Consider the following 20,179-nt stretch of genomic DNA (forward strand, 5'->3'; position numbering starts at 1 on the left):
ATATTTTTTAAGATTTTTGTGATAGTCGCTGGGCTTATCGCATTATTCACAATAATTACTATTAAGCTACATTCAAATGACTCAAAACAGTCACAAATTAAAAATAAACATAGTGAAAAAGATTTGAATATAATTTCGAGAACTGAATGGAATGCAAGTCCATCTGTTAAAAGTTATAATTTACTTGAACTACCGGTAGACATTATTCTATGGGATTACATTGACATGCCAGATTGTTACAAAAAAGTAAGAAAAAATTCGAAAAAAAAAATTCATAATTTTCCAATTAATATTTCAACTTTTAGGAAGCTTGCAATGAAAATATCAAAAAAATTCAAAATGATTTTTTAAATTCTAACAAATTTTATGATATTGGATATAACTTTGTTATAACAAGTGATGGAAAAATATATGAAGGTAAAGTTCACTCAACCAGTAATTTTGAGCCTATAATATTGTTAAATTATTGATCCTTTATTTAATAGGATTAGGATGGGATTATAAAGGATATTATTCAACAGGTAGTTATTCAGTATTGGTATATATGATGATGGCATGCTCAGACTGTACTTAGTCGTTGATAGGAATATTATACCCATTTGCTAAATATTCGATCAAAAAAACTGATTTGTTCATTATTTTGATGACCTTAATTCATTTGGAGCTCTTTTTTAAGCTTTTTTGAATTTTTGGTCATTTCTCTTTCCTTAAAATCCAATTCTAAAGTTCTTAGCACCTAACAATCTCCTAAATACACTCAAATGACGTATTAATTTAATTTTAAATATTTATTCAAAGGTGGAAATGACAACGTTTTATCAATTGGATTTATTTATGATTCATCATCTCCTTATTGGCTTATAAACTCTAATATTGCAATGTTAAAGCTTATAAATGAAGGAAAAATGCTAAGAAAAGTGACAAATTTCCCAAAAACGTCCGACGTTGAAAAAAGTTTCTATGAGAAACCTATAGAAAAGATATTAGAAGAATATACGGAGTACTTAGTGTGAATATCATTAATGTATACACATGGAAAGCGCAGGGCGTAGAAATGGTCGAAAATCCAGCCACAGATCGACTTGAGTGTGGCTTTAGACAGGATTTCATTGAATTTTGACTAAAGCTTGAGTCAAACTGACTGGGGTTGTACTTTTGACCATTTAATGCTGTGTGCCTTCAAAGACAACATCAGTGTCGAGTGTCGATAACGCACTCACATTGATACCAATCCTAATGTCTTTGTGATATTTAATTGTTAAAAATCATCATCAGCCTCAATAACTGCAAATTGCATTTAGAATAAATCACATCCATTGTCACATTAACTTAATTTTCTCTCTTTATTCGACACAAAACTGGGATCAGCATAAAGTAAATTTTACTCATACAAATGGTCATTGATCAAAAAATTTGTTTGGGTGTTTACGCTTCTTCTCTTTCTATTCATCATTGTTATCACAAAATTTCATATTTAAATTTGTTTATGCTATTGTATTAATGTGTGGGAGGAGATCATGTCAAGCACATAAAACATCTCCGCATTTAAGTCGGCATTCAGTGGCTAATAATACATAAAAATAAATAATAAATTATATTTATTATTGTTAGCATGTGAAAAAATTAAGAAAGGAATAAAAAAAAAGTGCAGAAGTTGAAATATTTAAATTTAAATGAGCTCTGCAATAAACAAGCCGAGAGCTGCTACTCATATATGAATTGGAGATGATGAATAAAGAATGAGAGGGAAATCTTGACGTGTCTCGCTTTAATGAATTTCATTCATACATAAAGAAAATAAAGCAGCACTTTGCATGAAACATGTCATAAAGTAATTTTTTTGTTTAAGTTTTTTTGTGTTTGAATTCTTATGATGCTTGAGAGTCTAAGAATTTATGATGTAGAACATATTTATTATTGGAAACAGTAACTATGTTAAATGTGCTAATATTCTAGCGCCTTTTAAGTCAATAAATTGATATTTTGAACGTTTTATTGCTTATTTTATGTTAGTTTGTATTTTCAATTATGAAGGAATGGTTGAATGAGCTGTTGTAGAGAGTACTCGAATATTTGAAGAATTAGCAGGATTATTAATACTAGATACAATTTATACTAACTCGAATAGCACAATTCTAACTGCCTTGATCTTAAATCCGGGACTAGTACGGTATTGCTCCAGATTTAACTCGAATCTGGCATCAAATTAGAGCAACACTTGTTTTGGGAAAGGTTTTCTGATTGACTTACCGATTTTTGGGCAACCAAAAATTTGGAAAATGTGGCTTCAATCTGTCCTGACTTTAGCTTAGCTGCGGATTTTGTGAATCTTCGGATTCAGTGATGATGTTTCGTATTTTTAACACACTGTACCTTTTTCGACGTCGCAGCATTGAACGTTTTGTAATTATGAGTGATAAATTCCATGAAAAATTCCACTTGTCTTAATCAGAGTTGCCAGGACTTTGGGAATCTTGACTGAGAAAGTTTGAAAAAGTAAAAATGTTCAAGAAGTCTGGATTCTAATCGAGAAGCCTCCACATTTGTCTCTTGCCAACTCTGAACTAATATTCAACCAATATAAACCTTAGTTTTGGATCCAAACATTATCAAGGCTCCAGAGTTGGCAGAATTCCAATGGAAGCGATTTTTTGGTCTGATTTATGGAGTTCGTACTCTTAAAATCCTTCCAAATCTTCAATGCTCATATCCAAAATATTTCAAATCATTCCAAATCTCATTAGAATTTTTTCTAGCATCTTCACATTTTTAATTTTACATTTCCATCTCTCATTCTACAAAATTTCTCATACTACATCTATAAATTTTGATTAAATGTAGGTGGAAAAATCTAATTTAGATTTTCGTTGTTGTGAATACATTCTTTGATGAGACATTCACGTATATTTATTACTATAATGTAAGAAGAATAAAGAAATGTGTTGCAAAAAAAAAACTATATACGTTGAAGTAGGAAGGAAACAATTGAGAGTAATGAGGAGAGATGAGGCATTTTAATGATCATATTACTTTTATTATTATGTCATATAGATACAATGCCATTGTCACAGATATACGAATATTATTCTGGTTATGACCCTGAAAATTTTGAGTTTATTGATGCCAACGTGAGTTTGGTTTGGTGCCTGATTTGGACCTAATTTGAAGTTCTGGGCAAGAGTCACGCCAACTTGGTGCTGAATTTGAACCGAATTTGGAATTTTCGCTCAAAGTCACGTCAACCTGGTGTTGAATTTGAAGCGAATTTGGAATCCTGGTTCAGAGTCATGTCGACCTGATCCTGAATTTGAACCGAGTTTGGAATTCTGATGCAATTTTTCGGATCGATTAGCAGATTTGAGCCAAATTTGAGCTATTCGGGTGTTTAATTTGAAATTTAGACGAAATTTCCTTTATTTTCATTCACATGCAATATCATTCCACGTGTTTAGTCATTCCACATCTATACTCATAGCATCTTTCTGTCTATTGCCATTTACAGTACGAAATAGATGGAATGAAAGGAGGCAGAAAAGAATATTGAGATCACGTTTCAGGAGGGATTTTCTCTTGGTATCATATTTTAAGTGGAAAAATTATTACATTTTCGTTGCCTGTCATGACAATATTTACATTCTTAAAGATGAACTCGCTATGTTACTTTTAAAGATACCGACAGAAATTTTTTCATACGTCGAATCACATAGCATACAGGTTAATGTAATAAAATATGGGTCAAATGATTTTGATGTTATCGTCAGATTTTTTTGGATAGGGAAGAATATTGTCGTCATTGGATTAGTGTTCAATTTGATGGAAAGTTGATGCTCACCCTAAAATTGTTAGCATATAAACACAGTTAATAATAATTCTGAATGATACTTGACTGTGATTTTTTTTTTCATGAATTCTTTTTTGGGGTTGGTTGGCAATGACGTCTGTTGGGAGTTGGAACTTTTGGATTTTCGTCTTTGACGAGTTGCTAGTGGGGTAGCGATTAGGCGAATAGTGCTGATGTTCAAGCGAGTTAAATCTAGATTAGTGTCACTTAAACCAGCTCCTCGACCAATTAGTCAAAGTTCCAGTGTCACAAAATCTCCAGAAAATGAGCATCGAATAGCACAATCGGCTGGTCGATTCACAATCTGATACCAGGCCGGAGTGACATGGTCTCGGATTGAAACCGAATTTTTAAACCAAATCCGGCATTAATTTAGAGTCACGCCAGTTTGGAGCCAAACTTTCAATCTATTAGCTGATTTGTGCAGTCCGCATGTAGTTAAAAGTGTCGAGTTTCCCAAACAATTCAATATACATCACTTCCGATCGCCCCAATTCCATCCACTTCTGAGAAAATTCCCTTCTTTTTCCTCTTCTTTCATGCATTGCCTCATGTCTGAAATGATTTTTCATGAGATTCTCTCTCTCTATTTTTTTCATTTTTATCGAAAAGTCTTATGAAGATTATGATGGATTATTTTCTAATTTTTTATGGTCGTTTGTGTATGCGGGAGAAGATTTTCGTTCGAGAATTAATGTGTTTTAGATAGATTTTGATTGTTTTGTGGCTTGTGAATTTTTGATTTCATTTTTGTGATGTTGAGGAGGGATTTTTGTGGGATTTTGTGGTCATTAAAACGTTAAGCTTGAAGCTAAGAAAGCTGCGTAGAATTTTTGTGATGAATTAGGAGAATTTGGGATGATTTCTTACAAAATTTGATCAGATTTGATTCAAATCCAACATCATACAAGAGCCAAGCCGGTCTGGAACCAGATTTTGGATCGATGAACCTAGTAGTGCCATTCTGGTCTCTATTTATGAACTCAACATGTCTCTTAAAGACTCAACTACATAAATATCTTTAAAAATACTTCCAAGCCTTCCTCACTCTACAATATCATACCAGAAAAAGTCATTCATGACGCAAAACATCGTAATAACAATAATAATGTCAGGAAAAATAAGAAAGAGGCGAAAAAGTCTTTTAAAGCCATTGCAACGAACGAGAAATCACCAGAAATTGCTTCATCGTGTTCTGCATAATAAATGAGTTTGAATAACTGATAACATCTTCTTTTCTGTATGGAAGCATTTCCTCATATTAAATAACTGTCGAACCGCAACCGAAGTTGCAAACTTTGTCAAATAACAATAAAAAAACCCTTTTTTATGCTGCCAATAAGTTAATGATTCATTTAGTGAATCAGAAATTGATGATAATGAAGACTTATCGCAACCAATCTGTCAATCAATGATCATTATTTATTGGCACAAAAGGGCTCAATTTTTTATTTTATTTAAAATAAATTGGCTTATTGTTGTTGTAATTTTTAAGGTTAATTGAGCAATATATTAAGTTATAAATGACTTTAAAAAAACATCACGTGAGGTTAAAAATTTTTAATTAAAATGTTTGAACTTCGGAAGTTTGCGTATTGATCTTCGATGATCCTAGACTTAAGGTTATTGCACGCTTCTCAACATATTACCTTTTCATGTCCAATCTCTATTGTAACTATGTGGATATATTATAATATCGTATCGAATGAACAATAAAAGTCTACATTAAATGCCTCTCTTTTCATCATTCATCGCCATCTGTTTTGCCTTTAATTTTCGTCGTTCTCAAACAATCGTGAATCATCAATTGTCATAAATTGCTTTTTTGTAAAAAAATCGAAGGCACTTTTCATCGTCAATTCATTTCAATTCTTTATTTTCGTGTTCTATGTTCTTCATGCTTAATTTTTGCTGTTCCTTGAATGCAGTTGTGGACAACCTTTTATTTTCACGGCACACCTTAGGTATCAAAACAGAACTAGCATAGATTCATGGTATTTCCAAAAATTATTTGCGACACACAGGTTGCCCACCACTGCTTTTATGCGTGTTGTTGTGTATTCATTTTGTTGTATTTATCGACAACCAAGAACAAATTGATTCAGAGTCATGATCTTTGATATCTAGTGTTGATTATTACTTCTTTTGTTGAATTGTAATGTGGATGTTAATTTTTGGGTGTGATGGGGGATCAGTGGAGACTTACTTTGTCTTGTTAAACGCCAAGCTTATAAAATTGGCTCTAACATTAACTTTGCTACTAATATTTGAACCTCTTTAGATCGGAAAATTTACTTACTTAATTTTCTGGACATACAGATTAGCTTTAATCCATTGCCTCTCTTAGTTGACGTCTAAAACTGACTTTATCGCTTGGTTCCATTTGCCAATTGCCATTACCAAGTGCTACACTGTCTCTATCGGATCAGACAAACCTTACGTAGTGTCAATCTACCTATTTGCTCAGAATTCAGAATTTACTTACTCAAATGCATTACAAAATGCTGAAAAAATTCAAAAATCCTTAAAATTGACAAAAATGTGATCATTCGGAACACAAAACTCCAGAAAAAATGCGTCTTCATTCCCATTCCAAACATATCTTAACAACTTTGTTCCACACACATGGAATCAATAAAACTGCAAGATTGTCGAACAATCAATTACGCGTTTACGCATCAATTGAGTCAATAATAATAAATTTCTTTCTTCATCATGTTGTTTTATTTCGGTGATTTAAAAGGTCATGAAACTGATAATAACATTCATATGTTGTGTTGCTATGTTGCAAAACAATTAAAAATTGTGTGACAATGTAGTACAATGTAAGCCATGAATAAGAGTATTAAGATGAGTGAGCTACTTAAGAGACTTTTTATTGTGAAAGATCTTCAATTTAATCTGTCAAGTGTTAGGGGGAGTTTTGTGGAGAATTTTCAGATTTTAAGTATTTTGAGTTAGGGATCGCGAGCAGCATGTAATGGGAAAATTCTGAATTTTTGTCATAAAAGGGTCCGAAAAGCAGCAGTCACATAGTTTTTATAGTGTTTCCACTTCCTGTCGTTCAGCCGGGGACGTTGCGGTGTTCTGTGCGGCTCTGGATTGATATTTACTAGAAGACCATGACCTCCTTCAGATATCACGGCCCAATCGCTTCAATTCATTTTAAAATTCATAAAAAAAACACTCAGAAATCTACAAAAAGCATCAAAGATTCATTAAAATTCCCTAAAATCATCCATTAAAAATTCACATCCAAAATTCTCATTCCCACTGAATTCCCCAACTCCAACACATCCCTTACATTCCCTTATTACACAAAATGTCATATTTAAAAGAAGAAAAAGGATTCTCAAGACTTAGACTTGTAATGATGTACACTTGTTTTATGACATCTCTTTTCATGCTTCTTTTGAAAAAACTTTCAATTGCAATAAAAAAGGTGAAGGGTTGAATATGAAACAATAAAGAAGGATGCCTTTTGACTCTTTAAGTGTCACTCTAGTGGTTGTGTGTTTAATGTTGCATAAAAATGTAAATAAAGAAAAAGAGTGAGAATTGAATTATTAGCAGGTTTTTGAATGAAGAAAATTAATGATGTGAGAAATTGTTGTGTGAATTAAGATTCTAGACGATTCTAATTCGATGGTTAGTATAGATGGGAAATTATCACTAATATGTGTTGCAGTTGAAATAGTTAAATGTGAAGTATTCAGAAAATATGAGAAAATGAGAGTTCGATTCTCATAAAACTGATATTAATCCATTTCCATGTAGTTTTTAAAAATATTTTTGCTGAAAATGGCCTTTTTTGCTTCAAATCCTTCATAAAAGTATGCTTTCTCTCTATCGGGACTCGGATTGAGATTTCCCGTAAATTTACCGGAACCGGGATTTTGAGAATGTAGATATGCCTACACTAAGCCTAAACGAAACAGGCTGTCGTAAAAATGGATGTAAATCCAGTACCAAGCCAGTGTTACTCTAGTGACAGACTTGATTCGATCAAATCCGGACTCAAGCTAGAGCCAAGACAGACCGAATCCGCATTTAGTCCATTTCTATTCCATGTGCTTTCCAAACTCACCAAAAAACCTAATTTTTTTCCGAAAATTTCCCAATCTGAATTCACAACATTATCACCTAAAATAAGCAAAAAACCATAAAATATTAAGAAAATGAGGAGCAGGAACAAGAAGAGCAGCAAAAAATTGTTGCATGATAAATGGAAAATCGTGCGGTGACTGCTCAATTGCATAACAAACAAACAAAAGAGGGAAAAAAAAAGAATCTACGGGTATTATTATCATCGTCATCATATTGCCGTATGTACAATTTGGGTGGTTAAATTGTAGTAATGTGTTGACATGAAGGTATGAGTTTATTGTTTGTCGAGAACATTTTTGTGGTAAATATAGATCGACAATTTTTTTGTTCTTCTTCTTCTTTTTTGTAAATGCTAAGACAAATAAGGAAAATGAAATTACGTGTGAAAATGTGGGATTCAAATGTGTGTGCTGAAAAATTGTTTAAAGATTTTTTTGAATTGAGAAATGGATGTGGATTTTAATGACTTATTTTTGTGGTGGATTACGGGACTTTGAGTGCTTTCTTTGAGGAACAAATTGGTAGACCTCATATGTAGTTGATAGATAAAGATAACGGTTTGTTAGTAGGAAGTCATTATGGCTAGAATCTTATTGTTTTAGTACTGGTATAGAGGAATTATTAGTAAAAATTAGTCAATTTTGCAATGCTCTGAGGGCAATACACATGCCTAAATGAAACATATAACGATTAGTCAAGCACACGGCATTACAATGGCAGATGCGATGAAATTCGGCCTCAGGCTAGAACCATGTCGGTCGAGGCAGGTCCCATACTATCTAAATCAATTGCTTCGATCCAAGATCATCCCCAAAATTCTCAAAAATATCCACGAATCTCATAAAATTCCCAAAAAAATCCTCTTCAAATCTGATCCAAAATATCTTCAATTTCATGACTTTTAATCCACAATATTTTGACTGATTCGTTAAACAATGCTTATTCTTGTTCCAATCCATCATTCTGGCTTCTTGTTTGCTGTATCAAATTTCCCTCATCATCAAATAATAAATTCATTCCACCTTTCCACACCAATCAAAAAAATCTCTTCTTACGAGCCAAAAAATAAAACCTGAAACAATATTGACAGGATGTTAAAAGTCAAGTGCTATCCAAAAATAAAAATCAACATCTCAGCACCAGCATCATCATAATAATAATCATTATCATCATATTGTATCATGTTACGTGTTATTCATCTCACATTTACCGTCATATCCCTTTTATGATACGTTATCGGCACACATATTAAATATGATTGTCATGTCGTGTAGATTTTTCTCTTTACGACACGAGATTTGAGGCAGAGGCTTTAAATTGTCGGCTGGAGAGAGAATATCGATTTTATTTTCATCATATTTAAATATGAATAAGGAACAAAAACCACAAACAATAAAAAAATCGAAGATCATAAAAAATTATTGCTAAATTCGTTTTTTTACGATTTGACAGACTTAGCGGCCAGAATTGTTGATCATTTCATAATGTTTGTTCTGTATCCCAGCAACACAACGTGGCTGATACGTTGCCACAACGTTGCCGTTACGTCGAACCTACGATGTCACTACGTTGTCGCTACGTTGTCGCTACGTTATCACTACGTTGTCGCTAATTTGTCACTTCGTTGTCATTACGTTGTCTTTACGTTGCCTTCATGTTGTCACTACATTGCCTCTACATTGTCGTTAAATTGCCTCTATGTCGCCAATATGTCGCAACTACGTCTTTACAACATCGCCATTATGTCATCATAGACGCGTTGCATTATGTCACTCGGCCATATTCTCCATTCTGTCTAACTGCACATTCGATGATTTACAAATATTTATTTATTTTTGTGTAAAGTGAGACGATTCTTATTTTTTTTTTATTACCAACTGTAATTCTATCACTCATTTTAAAAGCTGGTTTGGAGAGCGCATGTGTCTAGACATTTAATGTTGTTTCTATTTATGATATACGACTGGTTTTGATATCATTATTGTGATAATTTTATGGTTCGCTAAAAAAGAATGTTAGAGCCGTTTTGGTCGTGAGAATTTTATAATGATGATCATGATGTGATTTAAGCGTGGGGTTAATTGAAAATTATCTTGTTTTTATGGAAGGAAGCGTCACATGGGGGATGGCTTTATGTTTGCTCAATCAGATTATTAATTAACGAATATTTTTATGGCAATTATCAGGGTGATATCAATTAAAATTTTGAATAAATTTGTGAAAAAATCAGTTAATTTTTTATGCCTCGTTTGACACTAGAGTCAAGTACAAAAGCGTCATAAAACGTTTTTAAAGGTGTCAAATCACGATAAGAGATAATCATAAACACTTTTTAATCTACGAATAATCCTCGAAGTAGGTCAGTAATGTTATCAGATTAGGAAGTGATTTTAAACTTGTTTTACGATGAATTTTTGTTATAAAAGCAGATCATGGCAGATATGGAGATGGTGTGGGATATGATTTTGAGTGAAATTTGGCGAAATTCTTGAAAGTAGAGATTTTTTGGGTTTATGCGACTCCAGAGGCCTCTTTTTGGATTTGTAAAGTTCAGGCTTAAATTCTGCCAACTTTGCATATAGGCTGCATAAGTCTTGACTCCACAAGTCCAAAAATGCGCCTCCAATGGAGTTCAATTTTTTACACGTTTTTAAAATCGGGACTCCAGTGGAAGTGTCCATGCATATGAGTCTTTTCAACTCTGACCGGTTGTTTAGTTCAAGAGATAGCTTGTTGCACGATGACTTGATGACGACTTCATTACATGTTCATAGATCTAGATATATACAACTAGCCACTCGTTTAATTTGTTCTTTACATTCAATTACTGAACGAGATAAAAATCTTAGAGATTTCAGATCGCATCTAATACATGTTTTTCGCACAGTCTATTGCTATTTCTATTAAGCTTGTTCACCTGCTTGTAAGAAATCGAATTTATTACTCCTATGACTTTTCTGAGTTTACCACATGAATGACGGAATTGTTAGCGTAAATAACTTTACAAATCTTATTTTACATGCACATTAATAAATTTAAAATGTTTGTCTTATGCTCTCGGCGTATGCATGTCTCTAGTGTCAATGGCAGGGACTAATACTCTATCGAGTGCACTGAGTAATTAACGGAGCTCGAAGTTGAATTAGTCGATTCATATTTTGTATAGAAAAGTCATCATTAAGCTGTAATATTTAGTAAGTGAAAATCACAGTTGAACGTCGACGTTGGCCATACCGATCTATCTATCTCCCTCAGATGACGCCTAAAGATGGTTCTATCGTTGCTTCTCTTCTGCCAATACCAATACCAAATGCAATATTGTCTCTATCAGCAGTTTGCTTCCAAGTAAAATCTTAAATAGACTCGACTTTTTCACACAAAATTCAAGTCGACATCGAGCTCTGATGTAAATTAAATGACATTAATCTCTGTACAAATCTAACATCGATTACTCATTGCGCATTGAGCATCGAGTAAATTTTTTATAAAAACCATTGAATAACTCGAGAATTGATTGAGTAAAATAAATTAAATTCACCGCTTCATTTATAAATCATTCATAAAACTCCTAGTAGCGATCTGTCCAGTCTTCATAGCAAAATTACATACTTTGTTGCGATAAAAATCATTAAAACCTGATAATTCAGTAAGTCTCACCAGCTTGACACTCCTTAATGTGTTTATAAACTTTTCTATTGCAATTCTCAATTTAATTTCAATTTGCCAGGCAAAATAATTAACAAGTTGCAACATCCAAAACATTAGTTAACACTATTAAAAGTCTCGACAACATAAAAATATTCCAAGATGAAAAACTCATCACATGCTGAGTTATATAAAATATTAAATTAATGACTAAAAATATTTTCAAAGTCATAAAAGTATAATTAATGATTGCAATGCTTATTCATCGCCATAAAAATTTTTTAATTTTCGTTATCCATAATTATTTTCAAAAAATATATAAAACATTTGCATATGAAATTGAAGAGACATAAAAGTTATAGTTTAAGTTGTTAATCGACGAACATGACAAATGTGGAAGAGCTGAAAAAATATGCAAAATTTTCAATTTTTCTTTTATGCAGTTTTTTTGTGGGTGTGTAAACTTCTTTTCCCATCCGTTTGTTTGAGTAATGAACATAAATTTGCATATTGCACATGTTCATATAACTCATATTATTTGTATAGAAATGCCTTTGTGACCCATATATAAAGTGAAAATTATATAATTGATTTGAAGACACCTTAGTTTGGTTTGGTGACATTTTGTGCAAATGTCTATTGAATTATTGATGGGAATTGGTGAATTAAGTTGTAGATTAATGATTATTGAACTTATAAAGCAATTTGATTGATTAATAATAGACAAATTGATCTAATTTTATGGTTTTAAGAATGGAAAGTGTGAATAAATCTTAAGTTAGGCTGGTGAGTTGAAATGACTTGGTGGCAGAATGGTCGACTTGAGTTTAGTACTTTGATACATAATTATTGCAATAATGACCACAAATTTGAGACTTGACAGGAGAAAATTGTCTTTTTTGGAATCATATGAACTGAAAACGCAACTCACAACCTTCATTTGCAGGCTATAGGCTCTAATGTCATAAAAAGAGTTATTTTGATCCCACTTAAAACTGAAGGTCAATTGACTGTAGTTCTACTGACCAAAGAGCTGCGCCTGGCACACTCTAAATCGTCAAACAAATATTAGCCGCGAATCAGCCTTGCGCAGCTCTGGTTCTCAATGATCTGAATTGCTAATGCCTTTTAAGGCTAAAATCAAATTGGATTCTATAAAAAATTGAACATTTCCTTTAATTTAAACATATCTTAATCCAAATTCATCCAAAATTCTATTTGCCCAACTCCAAAACACTTTTTAATTACCTACCTAACACCTTACCCACTTTATCCATATTATTACAAATGTAACATCTCTAAATTAAACAATAAAAAAGTGTGTTAACACCTCATTATAAGCATAAACTGCCCATTTAGATGCTCGTTTATTTACTTACTCTATTACCAGCTAATGTAATGTTGAACGTCACTTATGTTTCATTTTTAATTTTCTATTCTTTCTCGAAGTTAATTTTCATGTCTCACATTACCAGAACGGAAAGAGCAAGTGATGATGTAGGGAGAATTTAGGGAATACGTTTCACATCTATGTGTGAATGATATTATTGATGCCTTAATGCAGTGGTGGGTAAACTGTTATTTTTGCTGCACACCTTGGTAGTAAGCAGCAAGTAGTGTACATCGACTGAAACCAGAGTTGCAAAACTGGTGACTGTGATGTGCAAAAAAATTCAAGAATTTGTATGGTTTTTCTTCTCTGACTGAAACCCTACCCAGGACCAGAGTTGCAATACAACTGCCTGTGACAGGCAAAAATCTGGCAAATTCTTGATAATTTGTAAGGTTTTTTCCTACAAAACCATACAAATTATCAAGAAATTGTACGGTTTTTCCCTGTCACAGACACCTGTTTAGCAACTCTGCCCAAGACACGATTCATTACATTTCCAAACATGCTTAGATAGAACACAGGCACATAAATTGTCCACCACTGCCCTAATGCAGTGTATCACTTCCAAATCATTCCTACTTCTATCTCAAATTCAACTAAAATTTAAAACTTTCTTTATTTTTGTTCGTGCTGCGTTGAATGCAGCGTACATTGATACATAAGGCATGCGACAAAATAGATATAAAAGATAGAGACAAAAAGAAAAATAGACGAAATATAAACAAAATTAGTCATTTAAGTATAAATAAATGCTCACATGAATATGAATGATGGTTAAGCAACAATGAAAATGAAGTTTTTTTTTTATTATTTGATTTTCTAAAGATAGAAAAGAAAAAAAAAATGTTGAGGAAAAGAAATGTGGAAAAGTTGAGACGTCAACAAAGGCTTATCAGCACTTGAAGTGACAGTGATTTTAGTGATAGAAATGGTGCAGTTTGTCGGTTTTAATGGGTTTTAAGTTCAATGTTATCAAAATATTGGATTTTAAATTTCTATTTTTGTGATACTTACTTAGAAAAATGGGTAATTGATGATATTATGGATTGACGCTGTGGATTAGAGAGCAAATAATGGAATAAATTCATATTTTATTGGTAATGAGCCAGTTTTGTGATATGTAGGCCACTTTTGAGGTTTGTGAATAATTTTTAAGATCTGTGAACCATTTTTGAGGTCATTCATTTGGAAGCTATTGGCTTTTTTTGAGGTTTAAGGACCAGTTTTGAGGTCTGGTGGCGATTTATTGGATATGGATCATTCTTAAGTTCTGTGAACCATTTGTGAAGTCTGTTAATGATACATTTGATAGCTATAAGCTATTTTTGAGGTTGAAGGACCATTGTTGAGGTCTAAAAACCATTTTTGAGTTCAGTGAACTATCGTTGAAGTCTGTAGACTATTTTTGATGTTTACGAATCATTTTTGGTAGCTGTGAGCCTTTATTGAGGTTTGTGTACCTTTGTTGAAGTTTGTTGTACCATCTTTGAGATATCTTAGCCATTTTTGATGTCTGTGGACCTTCTCTGATTTCTGTGAACTATTCTTGAAGTCTCTGAACTGTTCTTGGAGTTTGTGAACTATGTTTGAGGCCAGTGAACTATCTTTGAAATCTGTGGGTCATTTTTTAGGTCTGTAAACCATTCTAGAGATCTGTCGATCTATTTGGGAGCATGCAAACCATCTTTGAGGTCTGTAGACCATTTAAAAGGTTCAAAATTCCAAATTAGATGTCTATCAATCTCAATGATGTACATGAATTCAAAGCCAATTATCTTAAGCATCTCATTTCGTCTCTGCCGATTTTAAATGCTGTTCAAATAAGGTTCTTCATTATTCCTTCGATGTCGCAGATAACTCTCTCATAACGGCATCATTTCAACATTTAAATCATGCCCCAAAATCTCCCAAGTACCACAACATTATCAAAATAACTTAATCAGCCAAACATTTTTCCATCAGTTAATATTTCAACTCGAAACCTCAACTCATTGTAGCTTCACCCTACTGAAGATGATAAAAGACAATATATTTCGGTATTTTACGACCGAAGTCAAGAGACAAATGAAGAAAACATACAACATAATCAAATAATTATGTGTAATTTACATAAATTTTATCTCTCACTCAATTGTATGCACAGATAGAAAGCCAAAACGCGTGCTTGCATACAACACGCATACATGGAAATTATGTCAAGTCGTTGTCGTCGTGGAATGCAAGTATGATGAAGATTGGAGATAAATTTTGAAGACATTTTTTGGCGATTATTTAAATGATCAGTTTTTATTACTTTAAATCATCATAAATATCGGATGTAAAGGGCCTAATTTCATTATAAATTTGAATAAAATATGAAATTTTGAATAAAATGTGAAATTTTATTTTGGAAGCATAATGAGTGATGATTTATCGTTGCTCATTAGTTTGGCTACTTAAATGTTTTGATTATCTCAAGGACCGCACTTCTTATGTCTCGAAAATATTCCTTAATTAATTAATTTATGGGAAGACCACCACTTAATAATACCAAATATATCAACTAATTTATACTATTTTTTGCTTATTCTTTACAGCGACCCGACAACGATTTAGTGTTCGACGACAGTGCGTTAAGCGATGATAAATTATCCGCTGTCAATACAAATCATGAAAATTTACGAACAAAATTAGTTAGTAAGCGTAGTGTTAGTGATCCTAGTGATATAAATAATGAAAATGTTGGCCTTTGGCAGCGATTAAAACGCGGCGTTAAAAATTTATTTGGTATTAAAAATAGTGATGAGAATAATGAAAAAGCTCATCAACAGGATGTAGATATTCCAAAAGTTGAGGAATTAAGAGCTGTACCAGCACAAAAGTCACAGTCACAACATGAAACCTCAAATAAAAATTTTAGAACAGAACAAGATAATACATTGAGAAGGAAAAGGCATAGAAACGATGAGGATGATGATGATGAGGAGGATGATGATGAAGACAATGAGATTAATGGATCTGGAGAACATGATAATGATATTTTACCAGACAATGACGATAAATTGATTATGCCTCATGTTGATGATTCTAAGAGATGTGAGTAATTGGTGATTTTATGGAGTTGCATGTTGGTTTATTATGGCAGCCACATGACAGCCATGGGTATAATGTGTTTCTCGGGTTTTTCTTGAATTTTACAAAGCAGAGCTTGAAGTTGACACGAATTTTGTATGATTTGGAGTCATATTGACTCAAATTATCCATAAAAATTGGATAAATCTAGACAGGGGTGTAGCCGAAGGGGATGGGGTGTGGCATTGTAGTCACGGTTCTCTGAATCTAAGGTTCGGTTGCAAGTCTCAGTCTCGGTTTCCTGCGTATTAGATGCGCAAAAGTGCTGTTTTGGGTTGTACCTTATAGTTCATCCAATGTTGCAGGCCAGCAGACTTGCAATTTTAGAAAAAAACACAAAAAATCTGAGTTGACTTCAAGTTCTGTTCAATATCCCTTAAAATTGAGGAACTAGTACTGCTAACTCAACAAATTCAAACTAATTTAGTCCCAAAATCCAACATAAATCCCAAGATTTATTTTAAATCCCAAGATTAATTTTAAATCGCACGATTTACACAACTGAGCAACTGAATATTCATTCTATCCATTTTCTTTCTCATCCCTTTACAGTCCGATTAAATCTCCGTATCAATGAGATGTGGAATGAGAACTTTAATGATCATAACAGCGATGAATTTAAAACATTATCCTTAATAGTAAAGAAAAATCTTGAAAATTGGTACAAAAAGACGACAAATAACTCGATCATGGCATCACTCATCAATGTTAAGTAAGTAGTTAATAGATGGCGCTTATGAACTGAGCAACGAAACTGCTTGTGCCATCTGTTGGTGGAATATTTAATTAATTTATCTTTTTTTGTAGGAAAATATCCGAGCTGGAATTATATTTGTCGATTAATATTGCATCAGAACTACCAAAAATTGTCGGAAATGATTTGCGTGATTTACTTTACAAACAAATTAATGAGCAGCGAGTTTTTGAAGACATGCACGCTGATCCAAGTGACTTTATATTGAGACCAATTACAGGTAAATTACAGATAATGGTGGCTGGTCACAGAAGAATCATTCATACACGTGCTATAACCTGCTTATCATTTTCTTTATCTATTATTCCTTACTTCCTTTATTTGTATTTTATCTGTTAATTTGCTTTTTAATTTTGTTAATTATTTCCCTTAAAAAATTATCATTATTTGTAAAAAAAATTCAATTAACAAAATATGTTAATAAGAAGAACCGACAGTAGATCTGACAAATGATCAAATATTGCAAGAGGATATGCAGGAATTGCTAGCAAGTCTTGGATCACAGGAAGAACATTTTCCCGAAGAAGAACATCCAGATGGCGATTATGATGAACAATGTGATGAAAATAAGGAATTTACATGTTTATCAAATTCAAAATGTATACCACTTAATGAGAGATGTGATGGAGATGTACAATGCTCTGATGGATCTGATGAGCAAGATTGTAGTAGTAGAAGTACAGGTATTGTTAATATTCGAGTATACGAAATAATTAAAATGAAATTTATCTGCGAATATGGCGGTCAATTTTGAGGAGATTTAGGGTGGTGCTTATGGAGGATTGAAGAATTTTTTTAAAGAGATGATGGTTCATAAGAGTGACTGATTTAAGAGCATTGATAGATTATTGAAGCAGAATTCTACCAGAATTGCTCAAATCGAGTAATTGATCAAAAACCCGACTACAGGCGAGCATGACTTTAATTTTATGCCGGATTGAAATCGAATTTTGTATCAAGTCTTAGTCACGCCTTCCAGGTGTTGGGTTTATATCCGTTTACCGATTTGAACTATAAGCTAAACATGACTGCAAAAATTGTTTATGGCTTGAGATTCATTCCAATAAAATCTGGTTCAAATCTAAGTTTGGATTGCCCTGGAGACAATATATTCCAACATGTTCATGCCGTGTATCCTTCGGGTAATATTTGGCAGATCTCGTAATCGAATCATGTTTTGTATTGAAAAACAGACTCGGGTCTTTAAACCATTTGGACAAACTTGGACCTCAGCGACTCAATCTTATGAACATTCAATTTTTAAAAATAATTAAGCCTTACCTGGAAAGTGTACGGCTCAGAAATGGTCAAAAATCCGCACGCCGACCAACAAGACTCTGTCCTCAGAGATTTGAAGAAATCCGGCCTCAAGTCAAAATTTGGTCAAAATAAAGTCGGCTTGAGAGCGTATTTTCAACCATTCCAACGTCGTGCACTTTCTCGGTTAATGCTCCAATTTGTTAATTCTGATGAAAAATTCAAAAAATTACTTTTACAAATTCACCGTAAGAAAAAAATTTTTTCATCAGAAATTCTTCAAATTTCAATGCATAAGCACCATATTCAGAACAAATCCCATCGATATTCAAATTGCAAATCAATTAATTAATGAATCGTACATTCTTGTGGAGAAAAAAAACACATAAAATGCATATGCATGCATTTTAATGAACTTCAATTTACAGTGTAAGCGTGTTAAAATATTGAAAAAAAAGAAATTGTTTTACACTTTACATTATTCAAACCAGCACTTCAAAGAGTTAGATGAACCAGGAAGTTTTGAATAAATACGAAAATAAAAAAAAATATTTAATATTAATTGTTGCACTAATAAAAAATGTTGTATAAAGTCTGGATGTATTAATTGATGCAATACTGTATAAATATTTTCTAACAATAGAATTATAAATAGATGGTGATTTACATTTATTATTATTATTATTATTATTATCTTTATTATGGTCCGAAATAAAATTGAAGGACCTGTACTGATTCTGTTTTTTTCTTCTTCTTTTTAAAAGGAAAAAGCCGTGTGGAAACGTACTCAAACCTTTCCAATCGGCGTAAAAAACCTTTATGCTTCATTCTTTACATTTTTCATTTTTTGTATTTACATTTTTGTTTTAGTGATAACATATCTGGTGTGGCTCAAATCAAGTCGTAAAGATCTAATTCTTTTATGTATTCTATAACTTTAAGCAATTCATCCCTACTGTCCTTTGCCAACGTTTCAAAGCTTACTTTGTGCTTATCTTGGAGTGTTCTATTAAAGTTGCAGCTGAACAGATGCTTCACAGTAAGCATCTCTGCGCAGCTACAAGTCGGTGCATTTGTCCGTTCAATTAAGTGTCCATGTGTTAGTCGAGTATGTCCTAGTCTTAGTCTTGTTATTACTGTCTGATCCTTTCTGTTAAGTGTGTTAATATTCTTCCATTTGTCTATAGTCTTTTTCAGAGCTCCTAGTTTATTATCTTTGTTAATTTCGTGATTCCATTCTAACTGCCACCTTTTTACAATCAATTCCTTCGCATATCTGCTGATGTCTGTGCTTACTATGTGCTGCTGTCCTGTAAAAGTTTCTTTGGTTGCTTGTTTGGCTTCTACGTCTGCTTTTTCATTCCCAATGATACCAACATGACTAGGCACCCACAGAAATATAATAGTCATGTTTGTCTTTTTCAACCTATTTTGTATTTCCATTATCAATGGGTGCTTTGTCTCACTGTCTTGTATTCCAATTACAGCACTAAGAGAATCTGTACAAATGACGATTTTGTGTTTCTTTTTCCTGTTTGCTATATCGATGGCTTTTGAGATGGCAAAAAGTTCTGTGCTATACACAGAGCAATAGTCATGACACTTATACCTGTGAACGCTTCCTTCTTCGACCACAGCACACCCATAACCATCGTTAGTTTTTGAGCCGTCAGTGTAGTAAGGGTCGTACATGTCAAGTTTAAGTTTGTTAATTTTTTTGTTAAATTCTGTTTTCAAGACTTCTTTCGGTGTGTTATTTTTGTCAAATTTTGTTAGTGAGATGTCGTATTTGTGTCTTGTTTTTGTCCAGGGAGGGAAATATGTTAGCTGTGTCTGGTTAATTTTTGTGTTACTATCAATGTTTAGTGGATGTAAGTCTTGTCTCATTGTAAATGAGATTGGTGGTTTCATTCGTTGAGAAAATTTATTGTCTTTTGTACTGTCTGTTAGGCTTGCGTATAAGGGATGATTAGGATTTGTTAGTACTTTACATGCATACTTTATTCGCTGTAGTGTTCGTTGGTGTTCTAGAGGGGTTACTGCTGTCTCAGCCTCCAGACTTTTGTTCGGT

General features: G+C 32.9%; 1 protein-coding gene across 23 annotated transcripts in view; it reads left to right on the forward strand.

The window, feature by feature from the left end:
• The window catches only part of trol (terribly reduced optic lobes), a 188,114-nt gene that overhangs the window by 57,954 nt on the left and 109,981 nt on the right, over positions 1–20,179 (forward strand). For 21 of the 23 annotated variants that reach the window (XM_070653798.1, XM_070653782.1, XM_070653783.1 and 18 more), the window contains exons 3-5: positions 15,563–16,061; positions 16,650–16,809; positions 16,905–17,071. In XM_070653798.1, coding sequence (XP_070509899.1) covers positions 15,563–16,061; positions 16,650–16,809; positions 16,905–17,071 — 826 coding nt within the window. Of the gene's footprint in view, positions 1–15,560; positions 16,062–16,649; positions 16,810–16,904; positions 17,072–17,283; positions 17,535–20,179 lie in introns of those variants that run through there. The other 2 variants (XM_070653801.1, XM_070653803.1) reach the window with 2 other exon arrangements.

The sequence above is a fragment of the Chironomus tepperi genome, unplaced genomic scaffold, assembly GCF_022539635.2.
Source record: "Chironomus tepperi strain 1889 unplaced genomic scaffold, CSIRO-AGI_Ctep_v1 contig_73, whole genome shotgun sequence".
Lineage (NCBI taxonomy): Eukaryota > Metazoa > Arthropoda > Insecta > Diptera > Chironomidae > Chironomus > Chironomus tepperi.